At 42.7% G+C, this 20,830-nt stretch overlaps 8 protein-coding genes across 8 annotated transcripts; 6 read left to right on the forward strand and 2 right to left on the reverse strand.

Moving 5' to 3' along the window:
• BYT42DRAFT_392626 (uncharacterized protein) lies at positions 1–1,630 on the forward strand. Its single transcript, XM_051563354.1, has 2 exons — positions 1–1,065; positions 1,135–1,630. The coding sequence occupies exons 1-2, from the start codon at positions 303–305 to the stop codon at positions 1,203–1,205; spliced, it is 834 nt and encodes a 277-aa protein (XP_051421402.1). The 5' UTR covers positions 1–302; the 3' UTR covers positions 1,206–1,630.
• Positions 1,631–1,762: 132 nt separating this feature from the next.
• Positions 1,763–2,748, reverse strand: BYT42DRAFT_599283 (AP-1 complex subunit theta-1). The gene is made up of 6 exons (XM_051570977.1): positions 2,710–2,748; positions 2,495–2,651; positions 2,420–2,441; positions 2,238–2,346; positions 2,140–2,175; positions 1,763–2,080 (listed from the first exon to the last, which is right to left on the reverse strand). Exons 1-6 carry the CDS (start codon positions 2,713–2,715, stop codon positions 1,949–1,951), a joined length of 462 nt encoding a protein of 153 aa, XP_051421403.1. The 5' UTR covers positions 2,716–2,748; the 3' UTR covers positions 1,763–1,948.
• An 837-nt stretch (positions 2,749–3,585) lies between these two features.
• On the forward strand, positions 3,586–5,349 carry BYT42DRAFT_575274 (endoplasmic reticulum vesicle transporter-domain-containing protein). Its single transcript, XM_051568948.1, has 10 exons — positions 3,586–3,854; positions 3,915–4,015; positions 4,070–4,140; positions 4,203–4,237; positions 4,299–4,375; positions 4,438–4,527; positions 4,601–4,627; positions 4,695–4,793; positions 4,856–4,887; positions 4,970–5,349. Exons 1-10 carry the CDS (start codon positions 3,715–3,717, stop codon positions 5,294–5,296), a joined length of 999 nt encoding a protein of 332 aa, XP_051421404.1. The 5' UTR covers positions 3,586–3,714; the 3' UTR covers positions 5,297–5,349.
• Positions 5,350–5,741: 392 nt separating this feature from the next.
• On the forward strand, positions 5,742–6,429 carry BYT42DRAFT_575275 (uncharacterized protein). The gene has a single exon (XM_051568949.1). The coding sequence runs from the start codon at positions 5,778–5,780 to the stop codon at positions 6,024–6,026; it is 249 nt and encodes an 82-aa protein (XP_051421405.1). The 5' UTR covers positions 5,742–5,777; the 3' UTR covers positions 6,027–6,429.
• Positions 6,037–6,831, forward strand: BYT42DRAFT_547235 (uncharacterized protein; the record flags this gene model as incomplete). The annotated part of the gene is made up of 4 exons (XM_051565931.1): positions 6,037–6,044; positions 6,165–6,258; positions 6,408–6,520; positions 6,597–6,831. 4 exons carry the CDS (start codon positions 6,037–6,039, stop codon positions 6,829–6,831), a joined length of 450 nt encoding a protein of 149 aa, XP_051421406.1.
• A 325-nt stretch (positions 6,832–7,156) lies between these two features.
• BYT42DRAFT_547236 (uncharacterized protein) lies at positions 7,157–9,442 on the forward strand (the record flags this gene model as incomplete). Its single annotated transcript, XM_051565932.1, has 5 exons — positions 7,157–7,274; positions 7,335–7,474; positions 7,607–8,394; positions 9,182–9,260; positions 9,389–9,442. The coding sequence occupies 5 exons, from the start codon at positions 7,157–7,159 to the stop codon at positions 9,440–9,442; spliced, it is 1,179 nt and encodes a 392-aa protein (XP_051421407.1).
• A 1,246-nt stretch (positions 9,443–10,688) lies between these two features.
• Positions 10,689–11,261, reverse strand: BYT42DRAFT_547237 (uncharacterized protein; the record flags this gene model as incomplete). Its single annotated transcript, XM_051565933.1, has 1 exon — positions 10,689–11,261. One exon carries the CDS (start codon positions 11,259–11,261, stop codon positions 10,689–10,691), a length of 573 nt encoding a protein of 190 aa, XP_051421408.1.
• A 3,784-nt stretch (positions 11,262–15,045) lies between these two features.
• On the forward strand, positions 15,046–20,749 carry BYT42DRAFT_575286 (uncharacterized protein). The gene is made up of 8 exons (XM_051568950.1): positions 15,046–15,127; positions 15,183–15,448; positions 15,511–15,604; positions 15,673–16,986; positions 17,051–17,334; positions 17,402–17,495; positions 17,564–18,784; positions 18,851–20,749. Exons 1-8 carry the CDS (start codon positions 15,123–15,125, stop codon positions 20,652–20,654), a joined length of 5,082 nt encoding a protein of 1,693 aa, XP_051421409.1. The 5' UTR covers positions 15,046–15,122; the 3' UTR covers positions 20,655–20,749.
• Positions 20,750–20,830: the final 81 nt, after the last annotated feature.

Genomic DNA, 20,830 nt, shown 5'->3' on the forward strand with positions numbered 1-20,830 from the left:
AATGTGTGCAGTTTCCATGCATATATGTAGCTATAAAACAGCCGCGATTTTACGTTGGATAAATGGTTCTACTGATTTTCCAATAACAGGGAGGATCTCAAGAATGATGCATCTTGCTGTTGCGATGCAAAGATTATGAGCAGCATAACATATTACTTTTTTTTGAATAAATGTGTATATGTTTTCGAATTTTGTGAGAAATCGAGGTGGCACTGGTCACGTGTATTTACTTTCTGATCAGATGTTTACGAAAAGTTTTTGCACCGCGAGATATCCCCACTATCACCGGTTGTTGCCCGCCAATGATAGAAAAATCAGATACCAACCATGTCGAGAAGTATGACGCCATCAGAGACAACTTACTAGAGATGAATCTCGGCTTTATACGACTTCAAAACCAGTTGAGCAATGACAGTGCCAAAGTCATGACCCAACTTGGTAACTTTGTCAATGCACTGGCGAAAGTGACGTCTAAACTAGAAGAGGTGAAGAACGAAATATCTGAAGTTAGAAAACAGAATGCGGAGCTACATGATAAGGTGCAGCATATGGAGACGGAACTTCGTGTGTTGAGGGGTACCACCATGGTTGGGACGGGCTCGGCTTCGTCGCCGTTGACTGCACCACCAGTTCATTCCAGCATAGCGTGCACTATACCTCCAATGGAACGGACAGTCCAGCATCCGATAGTTATGGTGAAAAAAATCGTCAGCGATGGAAGCGAACAAACTGTCGCAATCAAAGCCCAATTTTCTTGGAAATTGTACGAAGATTTGCTTAAACAAGCGCTCGGTTCGGCGTATAAACGGGAACATTTTCTGATGGCGAAATCGAACATCAAGCCTGTGGCGTTGCGTGCTTGTCTGCGACTGAGGAACGATTATGAAGCAAGAACTGGGGAATCTACCGTTCATTGGAAAGATATCGAAAACGATCTACAAGTGAACGCCTTTTTCGAATTTGAAGAAGCTGCCCGCCATCTGTTCCCTTTATGCATGTGTGTGGGCAACTGGGGAGCGCGTCTGCTGCTGAGAAAATATTGGAGTATAACCTATAATTCACGCCGTAAGTCCTCTTTTTTTCTTTGCACAATTATATCGAACTTGGCTTCTAAAAATTTGCGTTCTGCAACAGGAAACCGCACGGCGGTTCCTTCAAAAGCGCTGGAAGAATCAGATACGAGCTCGGACTCTGAGAACGAGTGAGTGATGCAACGACTATATTCGCTATTACCCTATCATTCTTATGAGGAATGTTAATCATTTCTTCTCTCTTACTGTTTTTCTTTTCAGAATCGACGCTGATGAATATGCGGATGCAAGGACTAACTCCCTAAGTGATGCTGCTGGAGAAGCGCCACCCTCTAAGCGATCGAGGTTGAATCTAGACAGTAAGTCTCATTAGGTGTCCTAGAGATGATACTGTTTTACCTGTAGCTGTGTTTTTGCAGGAACCCAAGTGCACTTTTAACGCTGAATTTCCATATCCCTAAGCAGAAATCGTTCTCTTTCATAACCTAGCATGTCAATTGCTGTACCTCTTGATCACTCCATACTATAACCAACCAACCCTTCAGAGTACATTTAGTGTATAATACCTATTTAATTGAATAATACAATCGCTTAGACCCATTATCACAACACGATCAAAGAGGAGGTTCCAGGAGAAATGTGCTGGGCGTGCAATATCTGGAAATATCTCAATGTGAAGGCTGCTAGATCGATGAGCATCGGTAGCCGTAGTCGATATTGATTCTGAAAAGCCTTCATCCACGATTTGCATACAGACATATTTTATTGTGACGGGGTAAAACAGGAGAGAGGTTTGAGGAATAGGTTTATCTGTATAGGAACCGAAAAGGCTTGCGAATCCGGACGTTGGAAGACAAGAGAGGTGATGACGTTGGAATACTTGATTCCAAGTTGCTGCTATTTGATGCTCAGCGACTTTATCCTACTTTCTGTTCATTCACTTCTTGTTCTTCGAATTGATCTTGTTGCGTTATCACTCGAAGCACGGATTTTTTGCTCGTCTCTTGTAGTTCGCCAGCAATAATCAGTTCATCCAGAATGAAATATGCCTTTTTGAGGAAAAAGTCAGCGACTGAATGGTTCACTTCTCCCTTGTTGTACCCTTTACCTTTTGGAAGTTAAAAATCAAATCCAACTCGCAAACCTATACTCGCACCGTAAGCATTGGCATGATTCTATAACCGCGCGATCCCACCATGCACCTACATTGCCAAAGTATCGATCCAAAATTTCGACGTAACGGTGAATAATCTCGAGAGTAATAAGTTCGTTATCGTTCTGATTGATGCCGGCGACAAAAAATAAGCTTGCATATCTATAGAGGCGCGCAATAACATTCGGTCATCGATATGCTGAGAATATGACTCCAGCCTAGTTGTATCTGTTACCTTCGATAGACAATCTTTTGGTCTAATAGAAGCGTTAATTTGGTTGTATTTACAAAAACGTCCAGATTCGCGTACCTTTATATTCCAGGAAATTACACATCTTGACTCGTCGCGCCAAGACCAACTGTGTCGCATCTTTTACAATTTTCGCCTTTTCTTTAGGCGGAATGGTGACGAACCATTTCGTCAATCGAACCTTGCCTTGACGGCTTACTAACAAAAGCCAGTTTATCTTGACAATACATAGATGAGAATATGAATGGCTTGAAATATTCCAATACCATGCTTACCGCCATTTTAATATCGTTGATGACAAGTAGGCTTACCGGCTGGTGAAGCTGGTTGATCTCCGCATGGATATTTTTGAAACAAAGCGGCCCTCTTCGGTCGCCTAATTTGTTTTGTGACGTCACCTCATTCGATTCATTCGCATTTGCGTCTGAAAGGGACTTTTTTGATCGAATATACGTGGAATATATGGCGTAAAATAATATACGATGTCTGGAAACAGCAATAGACTGCTAAAGGGAAGCTTGCAATTGCATAACACCTCGGTATAAAATTTAAGAGGGCAATGCAATCGATTATCTTTACTGCTTTGGCATTTTAAAAATCCGGGTCACAGTTGCTGTCACTGTTTCCCTACCAAACGCACCAAGCTGGTGGATATTAAAAGGACGCGAATACTGAGAAAATATTCCAGCTGACTTCCTGCATGCTTCTTGTAATTTTCTTGGATTACCGCTTCTATTTTCACTGAGCGCATTTCCTGTTGATGATTTTAAGGCTTCCCCTTCAGAAGCAAAAGCCCGCACTGCATGATAATGCGTAGTCTGTCCTGTCCACTTGGTTGTTTCTGGACAACCAGGATCCATCAGAAATTTATGGGTACAGTAAGTTAATTACATCCACATTTTGCTATAATGCCATATACTGGCTTGCTATTTTTTTCCTCTGACTTTTTCATATCTCGCCTATTTCTCCATTTTTCTTCATTTAACTTTTTTTCATGTTTGTGACTCCAAGTTGAATAAGCTATACGAATATGATGGACGAAATATTTAAAATATAGAAAACCAAACTACAAAGAAGTAGCAGCTGTTAGCTCTGCTCATAATGACATTGTTCAAACCATATATCCACCAATAGAAACTGGGCAGTGTCCGAATTTCAGCCAGCATTGTGCGGCGTGACGGCGACTGGGCAGCTTTGAATCTTTTTTGAAATGGATCTACCGGAGAAGTGACCTGCACCACAACACCTGTTCCTGACCACAACGCTCCATTTTTCACGCCATGGCGCTCCGTCGTTTAGCGCAGTTCGACGTGTTTCCCAAAGTCGAAACGGATAATCAAGCACGGAGCGAGAAAGGAGGGCTGCTGACCTTCTTATTGACATGTTGCTTGCTGATGCTGACTGTCAGCGAGTTTTCCGAGTAAGAGACACTACTAGTCGACGATGATGGACCAAGAGAAAGCTTACCTTCAGCATACAGATATCGCAAAATAAAAACACAGTACGCGTTTTCAGTCGACCCTGTTATCGAGACACATTTGCAGATTAATATGGACTTGACTGTCGCTATGCCCTGTCCAGGTACCAGTTGAAAGAACATCGATGATTTGCGAAACCTTACTCACAGACCTTTAGCATTGCTGGTTCATGTCTATGATGCTTCAGGCCAGCGTATGCATCTCAACGATGATCTGAAACTTATTCCAGTTAAGCTCAATTATCCAAGTTGGAAGCGTAAACCGTTAGCTTACGCAGAGACGTCTTTTAGGCTGAATTTTCAATTGGAACCGCCACAAAATATAGGTAGCAATATCGTGTTGGTTGATGGATCCATGGCTGCAGAGGACTCATGGAAACTATTTAGGGCTGTGCAAGATCCAAAGTATATCCGTGAAATCATCCAAGCTGCAAGTGGAAAGCCGTATGACGAACAAATTGCGAGTAAGTTGTTGAATACCAGCCGACTACCGGAAACTTTCGATAACAAACCGTATACTCTGTAGCGGATATGGGTGCTTGCAGAATTTACGGATCGATTACAGCCAATAAAGTGGCCGCGAACCTGCATATTACAGCGGCTGGCCACGGTTATTGTAAGTTGGGTCATTTAAAGCAAGTGGGACAAAGTCGGCTTTTTTCGCTGAAATATACTGTTGGATATTATAGACGGCGGAGGCCATACCGATCATTCCCGTAAGTTTGAGTATACACCATTTGACAAATAATGTCTATATTAAAAACTTGATGATCGATTTGGTAGTAATGAACTTTACTCATCGTATCGACGAATTCTCTTTCGGCAAGCTCTACCCGAACCTTGTGAATCCTCTTGATAACAGTGTGGAAATTGCAGAATCAAGTTAGTACAAACAGAATGCTGCATGAATGCAACTTTGGGTATTTATTGCTATTCTTGTACAGATTTTGAGATTTTTCAATACCTACTTTCAGTGGTACGTAATCTTTAACTTTCTGCATCGCACCAAAAAAAAAGGATGAATCATGCTGACTGTTTTGCTTTTTTTTTTTTTTCAGGTGCCCACCACTTACATCGATGAAAACAAGAATGTACTGTTCACCAATCAATATGCCGTTACCGATTCCCAGAAATCATTCAAAGAAGAAAACGCAGCCCATTTAGTACCTGGCATCTTCTTCAAGTATGATGTTGAACCCATTTCAGTGCAACTGAGTGAATCGCGACAATCATTTGTCCATTTCCTGGTCCGTTTGTGTGGTATCATTGGCGGTTCAGTTGTCACCACAGGGTTTGCTTATCGAACGATCAAGTTTCTTATCACCGGCGGCAAGGAAGATCCCACTCTTTACACAGCGGTACATAACATCATGAAGAGTGTGTAAGATATACCAATAAAAAAAGTTTATTTTTTATTTATGTGGTTGTTGCTGATGACCTCAAAAAAAAAAGGCATTATGGATGCACACAACGGACACAGGAGAAATTTATCATTATTCACAGCAATGTGTTATACCTATGCCCAGAAACAGCTTGCTGTCTTGAAAATAGCTCAGCCTAAAATTACTGCATATGCAAGTCATTTATCGAATGCCACTTTTATCGCAGTACCGGCTCATGTTTTTACAAAGAGCAAATGTTAATGAACGGGGAGGCTGCATTTGCAGGTGAGTGGATTTATTCCCCGGTTCTCGGGTCCGAACAAGCGGCGTAAAGCTGCATCGGTTAGTGGAAAACCGAGACATGTCAAAGCATATCCAAAAAACCTAAATGAGGCAATAGCGCTTTTTGGGTATAAAATTTTTTTAATCCAAACATTTCTTATTCGCGCACTTCTTTCTTTCAAACCGCTAGTCAATTTTTAGAATGTTGTTGTGGACGCTGATTACCGCTTCCCTTTTTGGCTTGACGTTGGCCAATCCTTGTGCAGATTTGAGCGAACAAGGAGCTCTTGATGAGTGCTATATGCGAAGCGCTTTGGACCTTGCTCTTGAAAGAAACCCACGAGCCCCTTTCGGAACTGTCATTGTTGATCATACCACTAATAAAATTTCATGCTATGGTGTTAATAGCAACTATCACAATATCTTGATGCATGGTAAAATCACAATATGAAGCAAAAAACATGGGTTGGTAAAAGAAAAAAAAAGGTATTGACAGCAGTGTAAATTAGGTGAAACGGCTGCTTTTTGGAAGTATGTAAAAACAAAAAAGGCCAGAAAATGATCGGTGAACTTACAGACTTGGTCATAGTTGCACCGACTTGAATCCATCTCCGACTGGAAATGATCTTTCTAACCCCGGGTTAGATTGGACTCGACAAACATTGTATACGACTGGTCAACCGGTAAGTAAACTAGGATGGATAACTGTTTTCTGTTTGGGAAAACAGATCGAGAGATTGAAAAAAAAGAAGGGGGTCAGAAAAAATAGGTTGAGAATTAGTTTTGTTTCTATTCGAATATACCTATGCCCATCGCCCTTTTCTACATTTAGTGTCCCGCATGCTCTGCACATATTGTTTATCGAAATGTGGGTCGCGTCGTATGGGGTTCCTCCATGGAGTATATGATTACCACCGGTAGACAAGCACAACTGACTTTGGATATGTATGATCAACACCTGCAATGGAAGTTTGTCGCATCATTTTTTCTAACTGATGACTAAAAAAAATAACCAATATAGTGAAGATATGGTAAATTCAGCTGTCATGGTTGGCTCGGACACGCCGAAAAAATTGCCTATTCTTGAAGGCGGTGTGTTAAAGGACGAGTGCGATCACGTTTTCTGGTGTGCTTTCAAGGAATTCCGCGATACGGCCTATTATGAAGCAATGAAAGCTGCAGGAAAAGAAGATTATGTGATAATGCAGGATCAACGATTCCCATGTGCCACCATACCTTTCCGTAGACAACAATAATACTGTGGTGTCTGAAAAAAAAATTTGATTGGTTGACAATGGGTCGCTATATTTATGTGGGGAACGGAGTGGTTGGGGGGAGAGGTGAATTTAAAAGTACGGCAGAAAATAGTGTAATGATTTCGTGGTACAAAATAGCTCTCCCGAGTCCTCAAGTATACCAAATATTATCCGTATAGTTACGTTGGTTCGCTCCCATTCCTTTTTCGACCAATGTCTGTGTACGATACGCTGTATAAAAGCAGCCACAATTTTAGAATATTTTTCCCTTCTTTTACCTGCTATTCTTCTTCTACCCCTTTCAGTGTCACTCATTCGCCTCCAAATGTCATCGACAGCACCACGGCCGTTCATGAAAATCGATCTAGCCGATTTTGATAATCGTCGTGATGAAATCGTGAGCGATATCATGAAGGCAGCTTCCACTCAAGGATTTTTTTACTGTAAGGCGTGCCTGGAGTGATTTTTAAGAGATAATATCCCACCGACTCATTGATGATTAGTGGTGAATCATGGGATCCCCGTCGAGGATATCCAAAACATGTTCAACCACAGCTACAACTTCTTTGCTTTACCCGATGACATGAAGAAGAAATACCCCTTGGACGCACCTCGAAATGCAGGCTATGAAAAGTTTGGTCAGGTAAACATGCAAAATAATATCATTGAAAAAATTCTACCAAATAAAAAAGGAAGATTCTTCACGCTGCGGTCGTAACGGAGTACTAAAAAAGGCATCAAAAAATTTAATCTTTTTTTTTTTCGAAACTGGTAGATTCGCCCATCCACTGGACTTCCCGATCTTAAGGAATCCATTCAGCTTGCCTTCCATAACACACCCGATCTTTGGCCATCGGAACAAGATGCACCCGGTTTCCAGAAAGCCGCCGAAAAGTTTATGCAAAAGTGTAATGAGGTCTCCGGACGTTTGCTCACCTGCCTTGCCATCGGACTTGGATTCCCCGACGATTTTTTCACTCGATGCCACGATATCACCCAACCTGACAGTCTGAACACACTTCGATGCATTCATTATCACGAGATTTCAGGTCAATCTATGGGCCCGAAATACTGTCGTGCGGGAGCCCACACCGATTTGGACAGTCTCACTTTACTATTCCAACGACCGGGAGAACATGGTTTGGAAATGTGCCCTGGCCGTCAACAAGTTGGCGAGCCATTGAAAGCCGACGAAAACGATTGGATACCGTTGCAGCCCGAGGAAGACGAGATTGTATGCAACATTGGCGACATGATCATGCGATGGTCGGACGATCAGTTAAAGAGCAATTTCCATCGAGTCCGTTGTCCTCGCTCGGGCGAGTATCAAGGATCACGATATTCCATGGCCTATTTCAATCAAGCCAATCGGTCGGCCATCATTCAAGGTCGTACCAAATACACCGAACCTGTCACCGCCGGTGAAATGTTACGTTTGGCCATGGAACGCAATTACCAAATCGTCAAAGCCATGGAAACGAAAAAGGCTACCGAAGCCGCTGCTGCCAATATCGTTACCAACCATGTAGTGAAGCCAGCCTCTATCATGCCCGTCTTGGCGATGTAAAGCTTCGCTGCCACTTGTTTATCTCCTGTTTCCTCCTTTTGTCGCTCACGTTCATCATTTTCTTTTATTTCTCGGATTTTTTACCCCTCATTATTCCATAATTTTTTACTTGTTTTTCGTTGTTTCATGTGTGCTCTTTTTTGCACAAGATGATTGTAGATATTTCTTTTGTCGATGTTTGTGAGCACCGCGGTCACAGCCACCCCGCGTAAACAAACCTGTAATATAACAAACCTTTTTTTATAATGCTTGATTTTTTGCAATCATCATCGGTTTTGCTTTTGTTCTTCTTTTGGGGGTGATGGTCGATATGCAGACTCATAATATGCACATGATAACATCGGGATCTGTGCATCGGTATCCGAAAAAGCGCCCTTTTGGTGATATTTTTTATAGCGACCCTATTTTATTTCCCACAGTGGGGAAGCCCTTGTATAACGCAGGAACCTTTTTTTCTTTTTTAGTTTTCAGATAGCCCAAGTTCCATGAACGTGTATCAAAATACCATCCCTAAAATTCACATGAGTACATGGCACCGACGAACTAAGTTTCTCACACATACTAAACCATAAATTCACTTGTCAAAACCAATCACTTGGTCCCAATGGAGATTTCAAAGCAACATTAGTTCCGACTCCGTCAAAGCTAAATTTGATTGATGTGGGGATCGCTTGCTCTGGTTTCTTAGAATATACCTTGGAAAGTTATCAGGAGTCGTGGCGGAACTGATACCTAAGAAATGAGCTCATCATCATTGATTTATGGTTGGATGCTATTGTATAGTGTCAAAAATAGCCAATTAATGGCCATGGGAGAATTTGATACAAATGCGGAATTACGGATTTTGATCCTGGTCAGGAAAGTAAGCAACACCAGAAAGGCACTATGGGATGTGGGCCGCGTCAGACAGAGTCACAGTCCAAAGGAACACAAACCGCCCTCTTACCATATTTCTAAATGGCTTAAGTTTTATGCGAACTTTATTATCAGTTTATGGGGATGCCTGATGCTGCGTTTGCCCAATCACATACAGCACCTAAATGAGTTCGTGTTACTCTATTTTGCTTGCTAGCACTAAACATAAGCCTCAAAATGATCCAGCGATCCCTTGGAAGGTTATGACTGAGTAAGCGCCGCTATAAGCGAGATTAAAAATACGGTGCTCTTGACATCATATTCATCATTGATTTAATCACTATTACCGATCTAATCTAAACGTTGGGCAATTCAGCGTCATCCTTTAGGTATTTATTGCTATTTGTCAAAGTAAGGATACTAATCATGTGGTGCTTATTTTCAGTGTGAGAATTACATAATCCATTAAAAAAAATGGGTGTGTGGTTCCAGAAACAGATATCACAGGCAATCCTTGGTTACCAAAAGCAGAGAACATTACTGCAATATTCACTACACGTATAAGATCATTCGCACCTTTCCAGAATAAAAGAAAATATCTTGCGTAACGCTGAATGTAATTCCGCATCCAGTGGAAAATACCATTCTCTGTGTCCTTTCGAAACACCCTTCTCATGGAGCATGTGCACAAGTACTTTTGTTGTATTATTTTTACCATACGCGCAGGTTGCATCGGCTGCAAGAGCTTCAATCCGCATTTTATTTATTTGCCGCCAATTTTCTTTCTATATCCAGGGATCAATCGAACGAATGCATTTCAATCGAGAGGCTGTGTTTGGGCCTCTGAATTCTTCTTTGTCAGCAAAGAGCCTTGTGTTCGAACGAGAATGGAAATACCAATATAGTTCAAAAGCAATGTCGCCGCCAAACAAAATCAATTTGCAGTGTTCAGGAACGAAAGTCGTATTTTTTGGCGATCATGTCTTCTTGCTTGAAATGATATCGTGTCACCATGATTTCTTGGCATAAAAAATAATAATAAAAAAGGAAGACCTTCACCTTATGAACTTTTACTCATTTGACAAAAATCCTAGGTCGAATCTCCTCCAAATACTTTCTTTTACGTCAAGAAAAACTAGGCCATCAACAAACAAAAAAAATATATGAGGAATGACACTTCTTCCAAAGGCACTTCGCCGGCAACAGTAGCAGTAGTTTGTAAATCTGTCAAATGACAAAAAAAAAAAAAAATTTAAGTTGTTACTTTTTTTTTTCTTTTGCAATCGAAAAAATGGTAAACCCAGTTAAACTTATTTTTTTTTTTTTTTGGTTTATTCCAAGTGAAAGGATATAGATTAAGATCTGGTCAATATGTAAAGTATATGGAGGTGGTTATGAAGTTTATCGATATGTTAATGAAGTCCGAAACCATGATTTACGGAAAAACGACACCCATATGCTGGTGACTTGACGTCTCTGAAACCATAGTTGATCGAAAATCGACTGCCGTAAAGGCTGGTGATGTATCCGGTCTGTTGTCACTCGCCAAACGGTCGTTTTTCCGGGTCTCCAAAATGATTTCGTTGGTGCACCGTAGATACATACCGTTATCAGGGTCATCGAAGAGACCACCCAAGAATGGATCAATATAGCGAGATCCAAGTTCAGATTCACTGATCTCGTTACTGATGGGGTTGCGCGAAAATTTATCCATCAACTGGTTAACGGTCTCGATTAACTTGGCTTCTTGCGATGGGAGATCAAGATCGATGAGCTGCATGATGCCTTTGTCGCGAGTGATAATTTTTGTTGAGACATCTTGGGTGATACTGAGAACCTTGAGGATGGTGTTCATGGGGATTCGAGGCTTTTTGATGCCATACATACCGTCGATGGCTCGGATAACTGTCGCATACATGGATTGATTCCAAAAAGTAGATATATCATCATAACTGTGTTGGTTCACCGATAAAAAGAGAATGGAATGTACTGCCATGGCGGAATGCATGTGGTCTTCAAGCGTTAATTTCCACTTATTGTTGATGATCGATTGATGGAAATTGAAAAGGGCAGTGCTCACATCGAGAGACTTGTATCATACAATGGTTTTGAGGACCTGGAGGTGGACAAGAAATGCAAGTCGGATTCAAGAGCTCGTTTTCGATAGAGCGTGCTGCTAGCGCGCTTCTTGCTTTGTTCTGCGCTTGTTCGGATGCTCTGTAGTTGATACGCCATCATTGCTGATTATGATTTCCTGGTGTTCGGCCTCGGAATCATCACCGGGGGGGGGGGAATGACATTGTTGTTGTAAATGATCTGTTGCTGGTATTGTCTCCTGAGGATCCGAATAATAATGACTTTTTAGTTCGTGTATCATTACATAATGTTGGAAACAAGCAGGACAGCCAAACTGCTCTTCGATCGAGTCGTGCGCAGCAGATGTCTTGACGTAGATAAATTTGTCGTTGTTGTGCCGTCGAGTTTTTGTTCTCTCTGGAAGTGTAAAGAGATGCTGAGTTACTAGATGCTTCCTGAGCTTTTGAGGTTGAGCAAATTTCTTGTTGCATTCAAAGCAAACATTTGTAATTCCGACGAGCTTTCCATTTGACTTTAGACAATGAAAGAGGGGAGAAAGGGCAAAGAAGGGTTGAAAAAAAATGGCCAATACAGCGTGCAAGCGCAAATGGCCGCGAGAAAATTCACAAATCAATTCGCGTGACGTCTCGATAATGTTTCTAGTGAATGAGCATGTGTCGTGGAATTTTTTGGCTGTTAGGATGACGTGGAAGCTGAAATTGGGTTATGGTTTAACGTTGTTGGCTGCTTAGGAACAGAAATAGTCAGACATCGTATAATATTAAATGGAGAGACAAAAATGGATAACAGAAAAAATCGTAGTTGGGGAAACATAGCATAAGGATAAAATCAAAAGGAACATAAGGACAAAAAGCATACAGTAAAACATAAAGGTGAAGAATAACTTGAAAAATCATAGCAAAGGATGAAATCAAAGGAGCATAAGACAAAATACATACAGTAAAATATAAAGGAATAATAAAAACAACAACATAAGGGTAAAGACGCCACCAGGACCATCAACAAAGAACAATCGGCTGATTCGTTGCTTCCATGCGTGACACTCTGGAGAATTGCGTGGTATACGGCATGTTGTCACGGTTTAGGTACTCGTGTGTTGGGGAACATTGGCAGCGTCTGCGATGAGATCGAATTGTTCTCTTACCAGTCTGGGCTGACGGCGAAGTGTGCTTCTGCCAATTTCTTGGTGATCAGGAAGAACAAAGCGATCGTAACTCAGCAGTGAACTCGATTGGCGGTTCAAATGCTCTTCAATATCCAGCAAAGCGCGATCGTACACGATTTGGGGCGGCTCAATTTTGATGATCATTGTCTTGATTTTGATTGCTCCAAAAATGGATATAGTCTTCTGCCAAATGCTGGCGGAACTGCATCCAAAGCGCAAACGGGTCAGGAGCCTGACATTTTCTGTCATTGCCGGCATGATACATTGCTGCTGCTGCACGATCGTGGTGCTTGTAAACATACTTGTACAGGTATTTGACGCTTTCCATGTCTAACTGGACATGGTTCTTGACCACAAAATCACCATTGTTGCGACGACGGTATAACGGGTAACCACTGTGATCTTCGATAGTAGCTTCATTGAAGGAGCGTGGGTAACGCTTTTTACATGAGCCGTTTTCCATGCAGGGAGACCTCGGATGCGTTGCTCCACACGAACCGTGCATCATACATCTGCTGACGGTGTCGCAGAGATCAGGAAATTTCTCTCTGTCCGGAAGTTCGGCACACACGATACGATCATAGTCATCAAATGTTCTCGGCTTATCCTCCGGATGTAGCACCAAAAGCAAATGAAGATGCGGTAAGCCTCGCTTCTGAAACTCCAAGACGGCATTACGCTTGAGGTTGCCCATGACCTTGTCGACGGTGTCAAAAGAACTTGGGCGCAGCTTCTGCAATGACAGAGCTGGCCTGGTCATCGGTGCTATACAATTGCACGTCATTAGAAGATCATCAACAAGCAATGGTTCAGCACGTACTGGGTAAGCTTAACAAGAGCTTGCATCTGACGGATAGTTGCGAGACGAATTTTTGAAACGGTAGGAGATGGCATAATGAGCGCAATAGATAACAGTAAAAACAGTAAAAAAAAAACAATAGGGAGTCAAAAGACAAGGAAAAAGGTCGTATCAGCCGGATTTCGCGTTTTAAGCAACAATGGCGCTTGCGCCATCACCCCCATTTTCAAAACCGACAGACGCCTTGAATTGCCTGCAAGAAAAACTGTAAGCTAAACACTGTCATGACATGAGCATGCGGCAAATGTCACTTCCATTTCATATTGCCAAGGTCTTTGTCTGCCGTGATACAGTCATGTTATCCCCGAATAAAAACTCAGTGGGTTTGGACCTTTTTTCAGGCACACTAGTCTTTGCAACTCCAGGCTCCAATTACCACTGTTTCGTACCAAACGTTGAAGATCCATCCTTTAAAGCTAAATAGCACAGTTTATTTAGAAACTCCACGCTGCAGTTTTCCAAGCTATGTATTGACGCTCTTTTGTAAACGTGGCATCCATGTGACACAGTGAAACGACGGTCGAGCTTATAAGTATCCACAGTGACGTACTATGCACACCGTTGCCTATGGTAAAATTCTACAATTTGCTAAATTTAATGCATTTTATTGCTTCCTTGATCAGTTTATTGCCTCTATCACCATGTGTTACTTCCAAACTCTAACTATAATCCTGTGTATTCTTATTGCATGAAGTATGGCTCTCCGATGGCATCTCCGTTTAAAACTGCAAACAAAGCGAACGATCACTGAATCAATGGAGAGCTTGTGAAACGAAACCATGAAAGTAACCAGGAAATATGTTTTTGGTCATTATAAGAGATGTTATATACAAACCATGGAGATGGAAGTGCATGTACATCAATCTGCCACCGATGATAGTTTCATTTGTTCAACGATAGTCGAGCGGGGATCGGGCGTCAATTAAAGGAAGCACTTCCAGTTCCTCGACGTGCAATTTGACGCCGATATCCTGACAGGTTGTGGTTGAAGCATTATCCATAATGCTTTTTGCAAAGTGCAAGGAAACGTTAAATTGATGGTATCTATCAATGAGCCCATTACCATGGTGCCACGTGCTTCACTTGTCCAAATGCCTGTGGTTTAATTTTCGAAGCATGTACGCGAAACAGTGGATCGCATCAGTGGCTTGTACTTGCTAATGCCACAACTGCTTGCCCATCCATTACCCCACATGGGCACACAATTGCCATAATTGGCACCGAAAACCAAGTGTTCAAATTTCCCACCGAGACCAGTCGTAGAATGGATCCAAAAAAAAAAAAAAGATTGCGCACCGAAATTGGTTAAATGCGGCTATCTTGCGACAACTTCTAATCATACTATGCATTTGACAATAATGTGCAATGCGAATAATAAGGATCTCCAATATAACACCACTTGGAAAGAACTGTTTTGTTGATTTGGAAGTATCATTCAGTTACTCGTATATTTAATCGCTCAGCTGCACTCAGCGAATATACATAAAGAACATTTAATCTGCTCTTAGTTACAAAGGTATACCTAGGCTCGGTACAGCCGGAAGTGGCGGGACTGTGTAGTGACCCGAGCTCCTATCAAATGATGCTGGATTTGCACATGCTAGTCGGTGTTTGAAAATGCGGATGCCTTTTCCAACTGTTTGTGTCAACACGGAAAAAGCGATTTCTTTACAAGTTATCGCATAAAATTGTGTTTGCATGATCGCTGGCGTTCAGTACCTTGGCATTCTTGTAGCAGAGTATTAGCGATGAGGTAAGACAACGATGACCATAGAAAGCACTGTGGCTGATGCCTCTTTGGATTCTAGCGAGGAACAACGCATGCAATACGATTACCTGCTACATTCGGCGAAAAACAAATTTCAAAAATTGCAGTCGATCGATGACCGGGATTGGCATAGTATCCCGATAGAATCTATCTCTGACAAGCATGCTGTTCAATTATACCAATGTACAACGTCCGCTTTTAGCGACATTGTCTTCAAGGTTGTTTGCAATCTCTCCACCGAAAAGTTATGCATGACGCCAAATGCCTGGAAAAGTATCTTGTGGACAGTTGACATGCGGAATTTATGTGAGTGGATCGCAATTGTCCAAATGACACGCGGATTTCACTGACCCATATGTGCGGTGCAGGGAATCCCATGGTTGAACGTTGTGTTATGGTGCACCAATCGGATCAGAAAATCTCTCGTTTCCAAGTTCACTTGAAAGAAGACTGGCCATTGAGGTAATGAAACACTTACTTTCTCTCCCATTGCAAGCAAGCGCTTAATAATTGGACCATGATTTTCCCAGTTCCAAAGAGCTATCTTGTTTGGAAAGCATTATGCAAAGTAAAAGCAGCCTGAAATTTTACAGTATCATGTCATCCGCTCTACCATTGACGAACGAGGATGATTTGCACAAGAAGCATGATGAAATATTGATGGGCTATGATATACGATTTGCATCTCTCGACGATACTACATATGGAGATCAGTTGATCTTGTATTATCAATTACCTTCCCGATATTTATCGAGCGACGATCTGAAATGGTGGTCTTCTTATGTGTTATCTCTAGTAAGAGGCCCTTTGGGAGCTCTTCACCAGCACGGGGCTCCACCGACAGTGAGCGCGCATGATCCAAGTATTGTCATCCAGGAGCAACGTTACGTTCGTGAGACCTGTCAGTGGAACCTCGATTACTCTACTCAATCCAATATTGACAACGGGACATTACGCTCGCTCAGTAACAGCATCAACATTCGTCGGGTCGATATGGATGGTTCTCAGGCAAATGCCCGGTCACCGCAGAGTCGGTCCTGGGACTATGGAGGGACAAGTGCACCGGCGATGTTATCTGCGTTTCACAGGAACAGCTTTATGGCATCTTCCGTAATGCATCCTTACCGGGCATCCAATATGAACAACCACGTGGCTGAAACTTCAGCCTCTTTATTTATCAATGGAAAGTCAAGTTCGTGGGCACCGCCTAATTTATTCCGTTCCCATTCCTTTGGCGAGCGTTTATTGGAAGAAAAAGATAAAGACGATACCGGAACTTGGCTCCTCATCGAAATAGATACAGAAGTATGGTGCAAAAGCTTGATTTTGGATCTGGATGTGCAAATCGATCTCGAAAACAGCCGTGTCACACCTGATCATTTGGCCGATCGGTTTGCCCAATCATGCATTCGATATTATCACACGGCATGTCAGATGAAACGAGTTTTCCTGGCCATTCGGCATCCCTTCCACCTTGCTCAATACCTTCGAGACGAATTGGCCGCGATCGATGATGATTTACAGGAAGTCGATGATGATGAACCCGTTACTGTGCATTTGAAACTGCAAACCAGAACCGATCAAACGTCAGCCGAATTCAAATTGTTCTTCCGTGGCGTCGAGCATAAATTGGAATTATCGCCGTTAAAAGAACCCTTCTATGAAGATGACGACAATATCGACGCTATTGACGAGACTACGGTATCCGATAAAGATGATGCAAGTGATGTGTTTGTAGACGGTATGGAAGATTTGGGACCCGCATCGCATGTGGACGATGCAATGACTTCCTCTTCAACTGCGACATCAAAGCCGGCATCCATAGGGGATGCTGAACTGCCATCGTAAGTAATGAGCTGGGGACCCATTGGCTGACCAATGAATGACACTCATTTATTTTCGTACAAGTACGGAGTCACCCTTGATGGAAATGGATCTATCTGACTCCATGATTGTTCCTGAAACGGAGCCTGACCCCATATTGAAAGCCTACAATTATTTCTCGCTACTCAACCACGCAGACGACCTTATTACCCTGCAAACCCCCGACTCCGGCAATGGTTACGTTTCTACAAAGAAACGGACGGTCGAGGATCATTTGACGGATGTGATTATATGTGAAGCTGTATGGGAAGAGTGCAACATATGGGACGCAAAGGCCGTTATTGAATGTGAAGGGGCACGAAGAATATGTAAGACCTTCTTTTTTGAGGTTTCAGCGATATGGAACTCTTTTACTTATCTATCGCTCGTTCCTAGGGGATAGTAGCTTTGAAAGCAGTATACCTCTGAAACCGGTTTCAGTCACTTGTTCTCTATGGCACACCAAATCGAAAGGGTCTTGGCTGGCCAGGTAAACAACAGGAACGAAAAAATGAGCTTGATTTTGTTAGTTCAATAACACCAATACGGATGTTTTAGTGCCCGTGACTATATTCTATTTCTTGCATCTTACACATCGACAGACTGCATCGATCTTTGTGCCACTTCTTGTCCAAAGGACGCATATCATCATCGAGCTGTGCCACAGGAAACCTCCGGTTTGGTGCGTGCCCATTTGGATCTCTCGGCTTGGCGGTTCAAAACCCAATCATCACGAACAATCACCGTGAAACATGTTCTGCAATCCGATCCTCGAGGATGGATTCCGTCTTATCTGCTGAATAAATGGTGGAGTCATGTGCCTGAGAGTGTCCATGCAGCGAAACAATTTCTCAAGCGATTCGGGGCCCCACCCAATTTGCTGCGGCTTGACAATGGTAAACTGGTCAATCTTGTTTACGATCATCCCCGTCGCCATTGGCGATGTGAATATGTGCGGTCATCCGAAATTCCATCGTCCGAAACCAATATCACCATGAGTACGATTTCTGAAATTCGTCTTGCTGTCGATCGTTGGGCTCCGAATGGGAATTATACCATCACTATCGATCCTCCACCTTCGCGCGTTTTTACGGCCAAAAGAGTCGAGGATAGCTTTGGCATTTTGCTGAAAATCGAGCATGAAGAAGAATTCATCATACCGCAACGGGGAAGAATCTTGGTGATGATCAAACGGTCTCATGTCCAAACCAAACCAGGCATAGTGGTCAATGGTGCGGTTACTCATATGCAAGCTCCACCTGCGGCCTCCTCAGCGGCTCAGACATTGAAAAACGCAGTAATCTCAGCACTCCCTGTGGCGGCAGTCGATGAAGTTGCTTTAATTCAAAAGAGCGAAGTCAAAGGCAAATCTCCCCCAATACCCCCTGATACATTGACTATATCTGCGACGGAGAGAGCTCAGCAGGCACTCTTATATTTGAAGAAACTGAATGAACCCTTTGGATGGATTACTGTATCTAACAAGAATGGTATCGCAACAAGCAAACGCCCAGGGACGAAAGCTGCGACCAAAGGGAAAACGACAGATGGTAACCCGCTCGATAACATGGAGGTCATGGTTCCAGACCCATTCGTGATCTACAAATCATCCAAAGTAATCGAGTGTTTCTCGACGGAAGAAATCGCTTCCGTGATTACCGATGCTGGCAAACTACGAATCAAAGTAGACGAAGCGCTGGAAGAACTGGAAGTTTTGAATTGTTCTGACCGTCATTGTCACTTACTTCGGCAAACTGTGAAAACCGTATTTCCGTTCAAGTAAGCTTTTTCCTTTTTTATTTGATGGGAAGACCGCGGTTAAATCTGAAATCGCATGGACATTAGATCTAGAGATGCTTTTGTAGTGAGTTGCCAGGCTCATGAACAAAACACTTCGATACCCAATATTAGCGAGAAGCGATTTTATTGTGCAGAAACTTCTCTGTCGTATGTCCCAACTGTGAAGGATTCCAAGCGGCAAAGGGCGCATGTTTTTATTTCAGGCTGGATTCTTGAAATGATCGACCCTTACACGACCACCGACAATCATCCCATTCCATCTACCCGCGTCACCTATATTATTGCCTCAGATTTGGGCCCCTCGATTCCTTCGTATGTCAGCAATATGGTCAATTCTAATTACGTGATTAAAAGGGTCCAAGCACTTGAATCCTACCTGAAAACCTACGGTCCGGCGCCATGTATCACCCAGCCAGTTGGCGCAATTCAAATGATCAACGGCCAATCTCTGCTTGCTTCGGAACAGGATTATGAAGATTTGCCTATTCTTTGTCAACACATCAGTACCACCTATGACCCTTCTTGTCAGTTACTGAAAGTCTCTGAGAATTTTCAGGTCCGGACAAATATGCAGCCATCCTCACTCGGTGTACATCATTCTGTGGATGAACTTACTCTGACTTCATCGCACGGATCCGCCCACAGCACAAAGGTCGACATGCGGACTCACGAGGAACCAACCAGCAAACTACGCGCTGGTACTGCTCCAAGGCTTCAGCGTAAAACGTCCAATGAGAGTGCGACAAGTGGAAATGACGTACGTTCGACATCCGATGTCACACCTGTGTTGACAAATTGTGTGCTGGATATGCAGCAATATCGACGAGGTTACGAGGTTCAAGTTGCATTATATTGTCGGTCAAGAAACGCGATTGAAAGTGAAGACATCAGCCATGCATTATCAGTTTACGTGGCGGAACTAGCGCCGGACCCATCTCACTCTATTGCCAATACGGATCGAAAACCGTCAGAGAAGCACACCATACAGATCAATGTGAATCCTCGACGTCTAAAGATTCGACACAAGTTGAAAGAGGATTCGCCGGTATCCTATGAGCTCGTGCTAAAGATAACACCAGTGGATGAAGAACGTTACAAACTCCATGGAATGAAACTCACTGTATCTGGCATATTGAACGAAGCGAATGATCAGTGGGATGGTGTTGTTTTCGTCAATGGCCGAGAAATTACCCTTGGCACGGATATGGCTGTGGGAACCGAAGCCTCTTCCACACAATCTTCACCATTAGAGGACGAGTTTGCAGAGGATGAAAAATCATTGACAAATGAAAACCACGAAAAAGACGGCTTTACATCGCAAATCAACGATGTGTCGTTGCAAAATCAAGAAGCCTCAAACACGACCCAATATACCGGGAGTACGATGATGTCGGCTGCATTAACCGTCTCCGCCAATGTATATAATGGCTTGGATACGTATACCCTTGGATTTATTCGATCGCATTTGTACGGTAAATCTTTAGAATCATCATCACCATCGGTCCCCGCACAACGCCCGGTTGAGAATCCATCAGCCAATATTGGAGCCACGGCCATTCAGGAAAGCGATGAGGAATATCGTTTGGCGATTTCGAGTCCCACCGCATCGACGCCTTTTTACGAAACGAGTACCATGAAAAGGACGATGATGATGATTATCATCTGCTTATGTATGGCCATAGTGATGGGTTTATTGCTACTACAGCCGATGGTTCAAAATCTCATAAGTTCCATGCCTGATGATTCAGTATTCCCCATGGCTGATACAGCAGTACGGCCACATTATTGGTTCCGATTGCCCTTGTTCAGGGAATGGGAAATTCACCTCATTGCTGTTCGACGTACATAGCGATAACGATTTATTTTTACATATGTATATATAAAAGGGTTGAGATGCTTTCTGTCTTTCACAAGCTGCATCTGTAAATATATTTAAATATTTTGCTTTTTCACATCCATGTCCACCTCCATATTTTTCAGTAGTATATATGATTTGCGCGATCTTCTCAGCTATCAATCGATTAG

Source organism: Radiomyces spectabilis, assembly GCF_025331425.1.
Source record: "Radiomyces spectabilis strain NRRL 2753 chromosome Unknown BYT42scaffold_9, whole genome shotgun sequence".
NCBI lineage: Eukaryota > Fungi > Mucoromycota > Mucoromycetes > Mucorales > Radiomycetaceae > Radiomyces > Radiomyces spectabilis.

What these genes read in the sequence shown, in the direction of transcription:
- BYT42DRAFT_392626 (XM_051563354.1), top strand. Translation starts at nt 303, where the DNA reads ATGATAGAAAAATCAGATACCAACCATGTCGAGAAGTATGACGCCATC. An exon ending in TATAACCTATAATTCACGCC is followed by an intron (nt 1,066 to 1,134) that starts GTAAGTCCTCTT and finishes GTTCTGCAACAG; the next exon opens with GAAACCGCACGGCGGTTCCT.
- BYT42DRAFT_575286 (XM_051568950.1), top strand. An exon ending in AGTTGACATGCGGAATTTAT is followed by an intron (nt 15,449 to 15,510) that starts GTGAGTGGATCG and finishes TGTGCGGTGCAG; the next exon opens with GGAATCCCATGGTTGAACGT. An exon ending in AAAGGGTCTTGGCTGGCCAG is followed by an intron (nt 17,496 to 17,563) that starts GTAAACAACAGG and finishes CGGATGTTTTAG; the next exon opens with TGCCCGTGACTATATTCTAT.
- BYT42DRAFT_575275 (XM_051568949.1), top strand. Translation starts at nt 5,778, where the DNA reads ATGTTGTTGTGGACGCTGATTACCGCTTCCCTTTTTGGCTTGACGTTG.
- BYT42DRAFT_599283 (XM_051570977.1), bottom strand. An exon ending in TGGATCGATACTTTGGCAAT is followed by an intron (nt 2,176 to 2,237) that starts GTAGGTGCATGG and finishes GTGCGAGTATAG; the next exon opens with GTTTGCGAGTTGGATTTGAT. An exon ending in TGATTTTTAACTTCCAAAAG is followed by an intron (nt 2,081 to 2,139) that starts GTAAAGGGTACA and finishes TTCCTCAAAAAG; the next exon opens with GCATATTTCATTCTGGATGA.
- BYT42DRAFT_575274 (XM_051568948.1), top strand. Translation starts at nt 3,715, where the DNA reads ATGGCGCTCCGTCGTTTAGCGCAGTTCGACGTGTTTCCCAAAGTCGAA. An exon ending in TGTCGCTATGCCCTGTCCAG is followed by an intron (nt 4,016 to 4,069) that starts GTACCAGTTGAA and finishes ACAGACCTTTAG; the next exon opens with CATTGCTGGTTCATGTCTAT. An exon ending in AGCGGCTGGCCACGGTTATT is followed by an intron (nt 4,528 to 4,600) that starts GTAAGTTGGGTC and finishes TGGATATTATAG; the next exon opens with ACGGCGGAGGCCATACCGAT.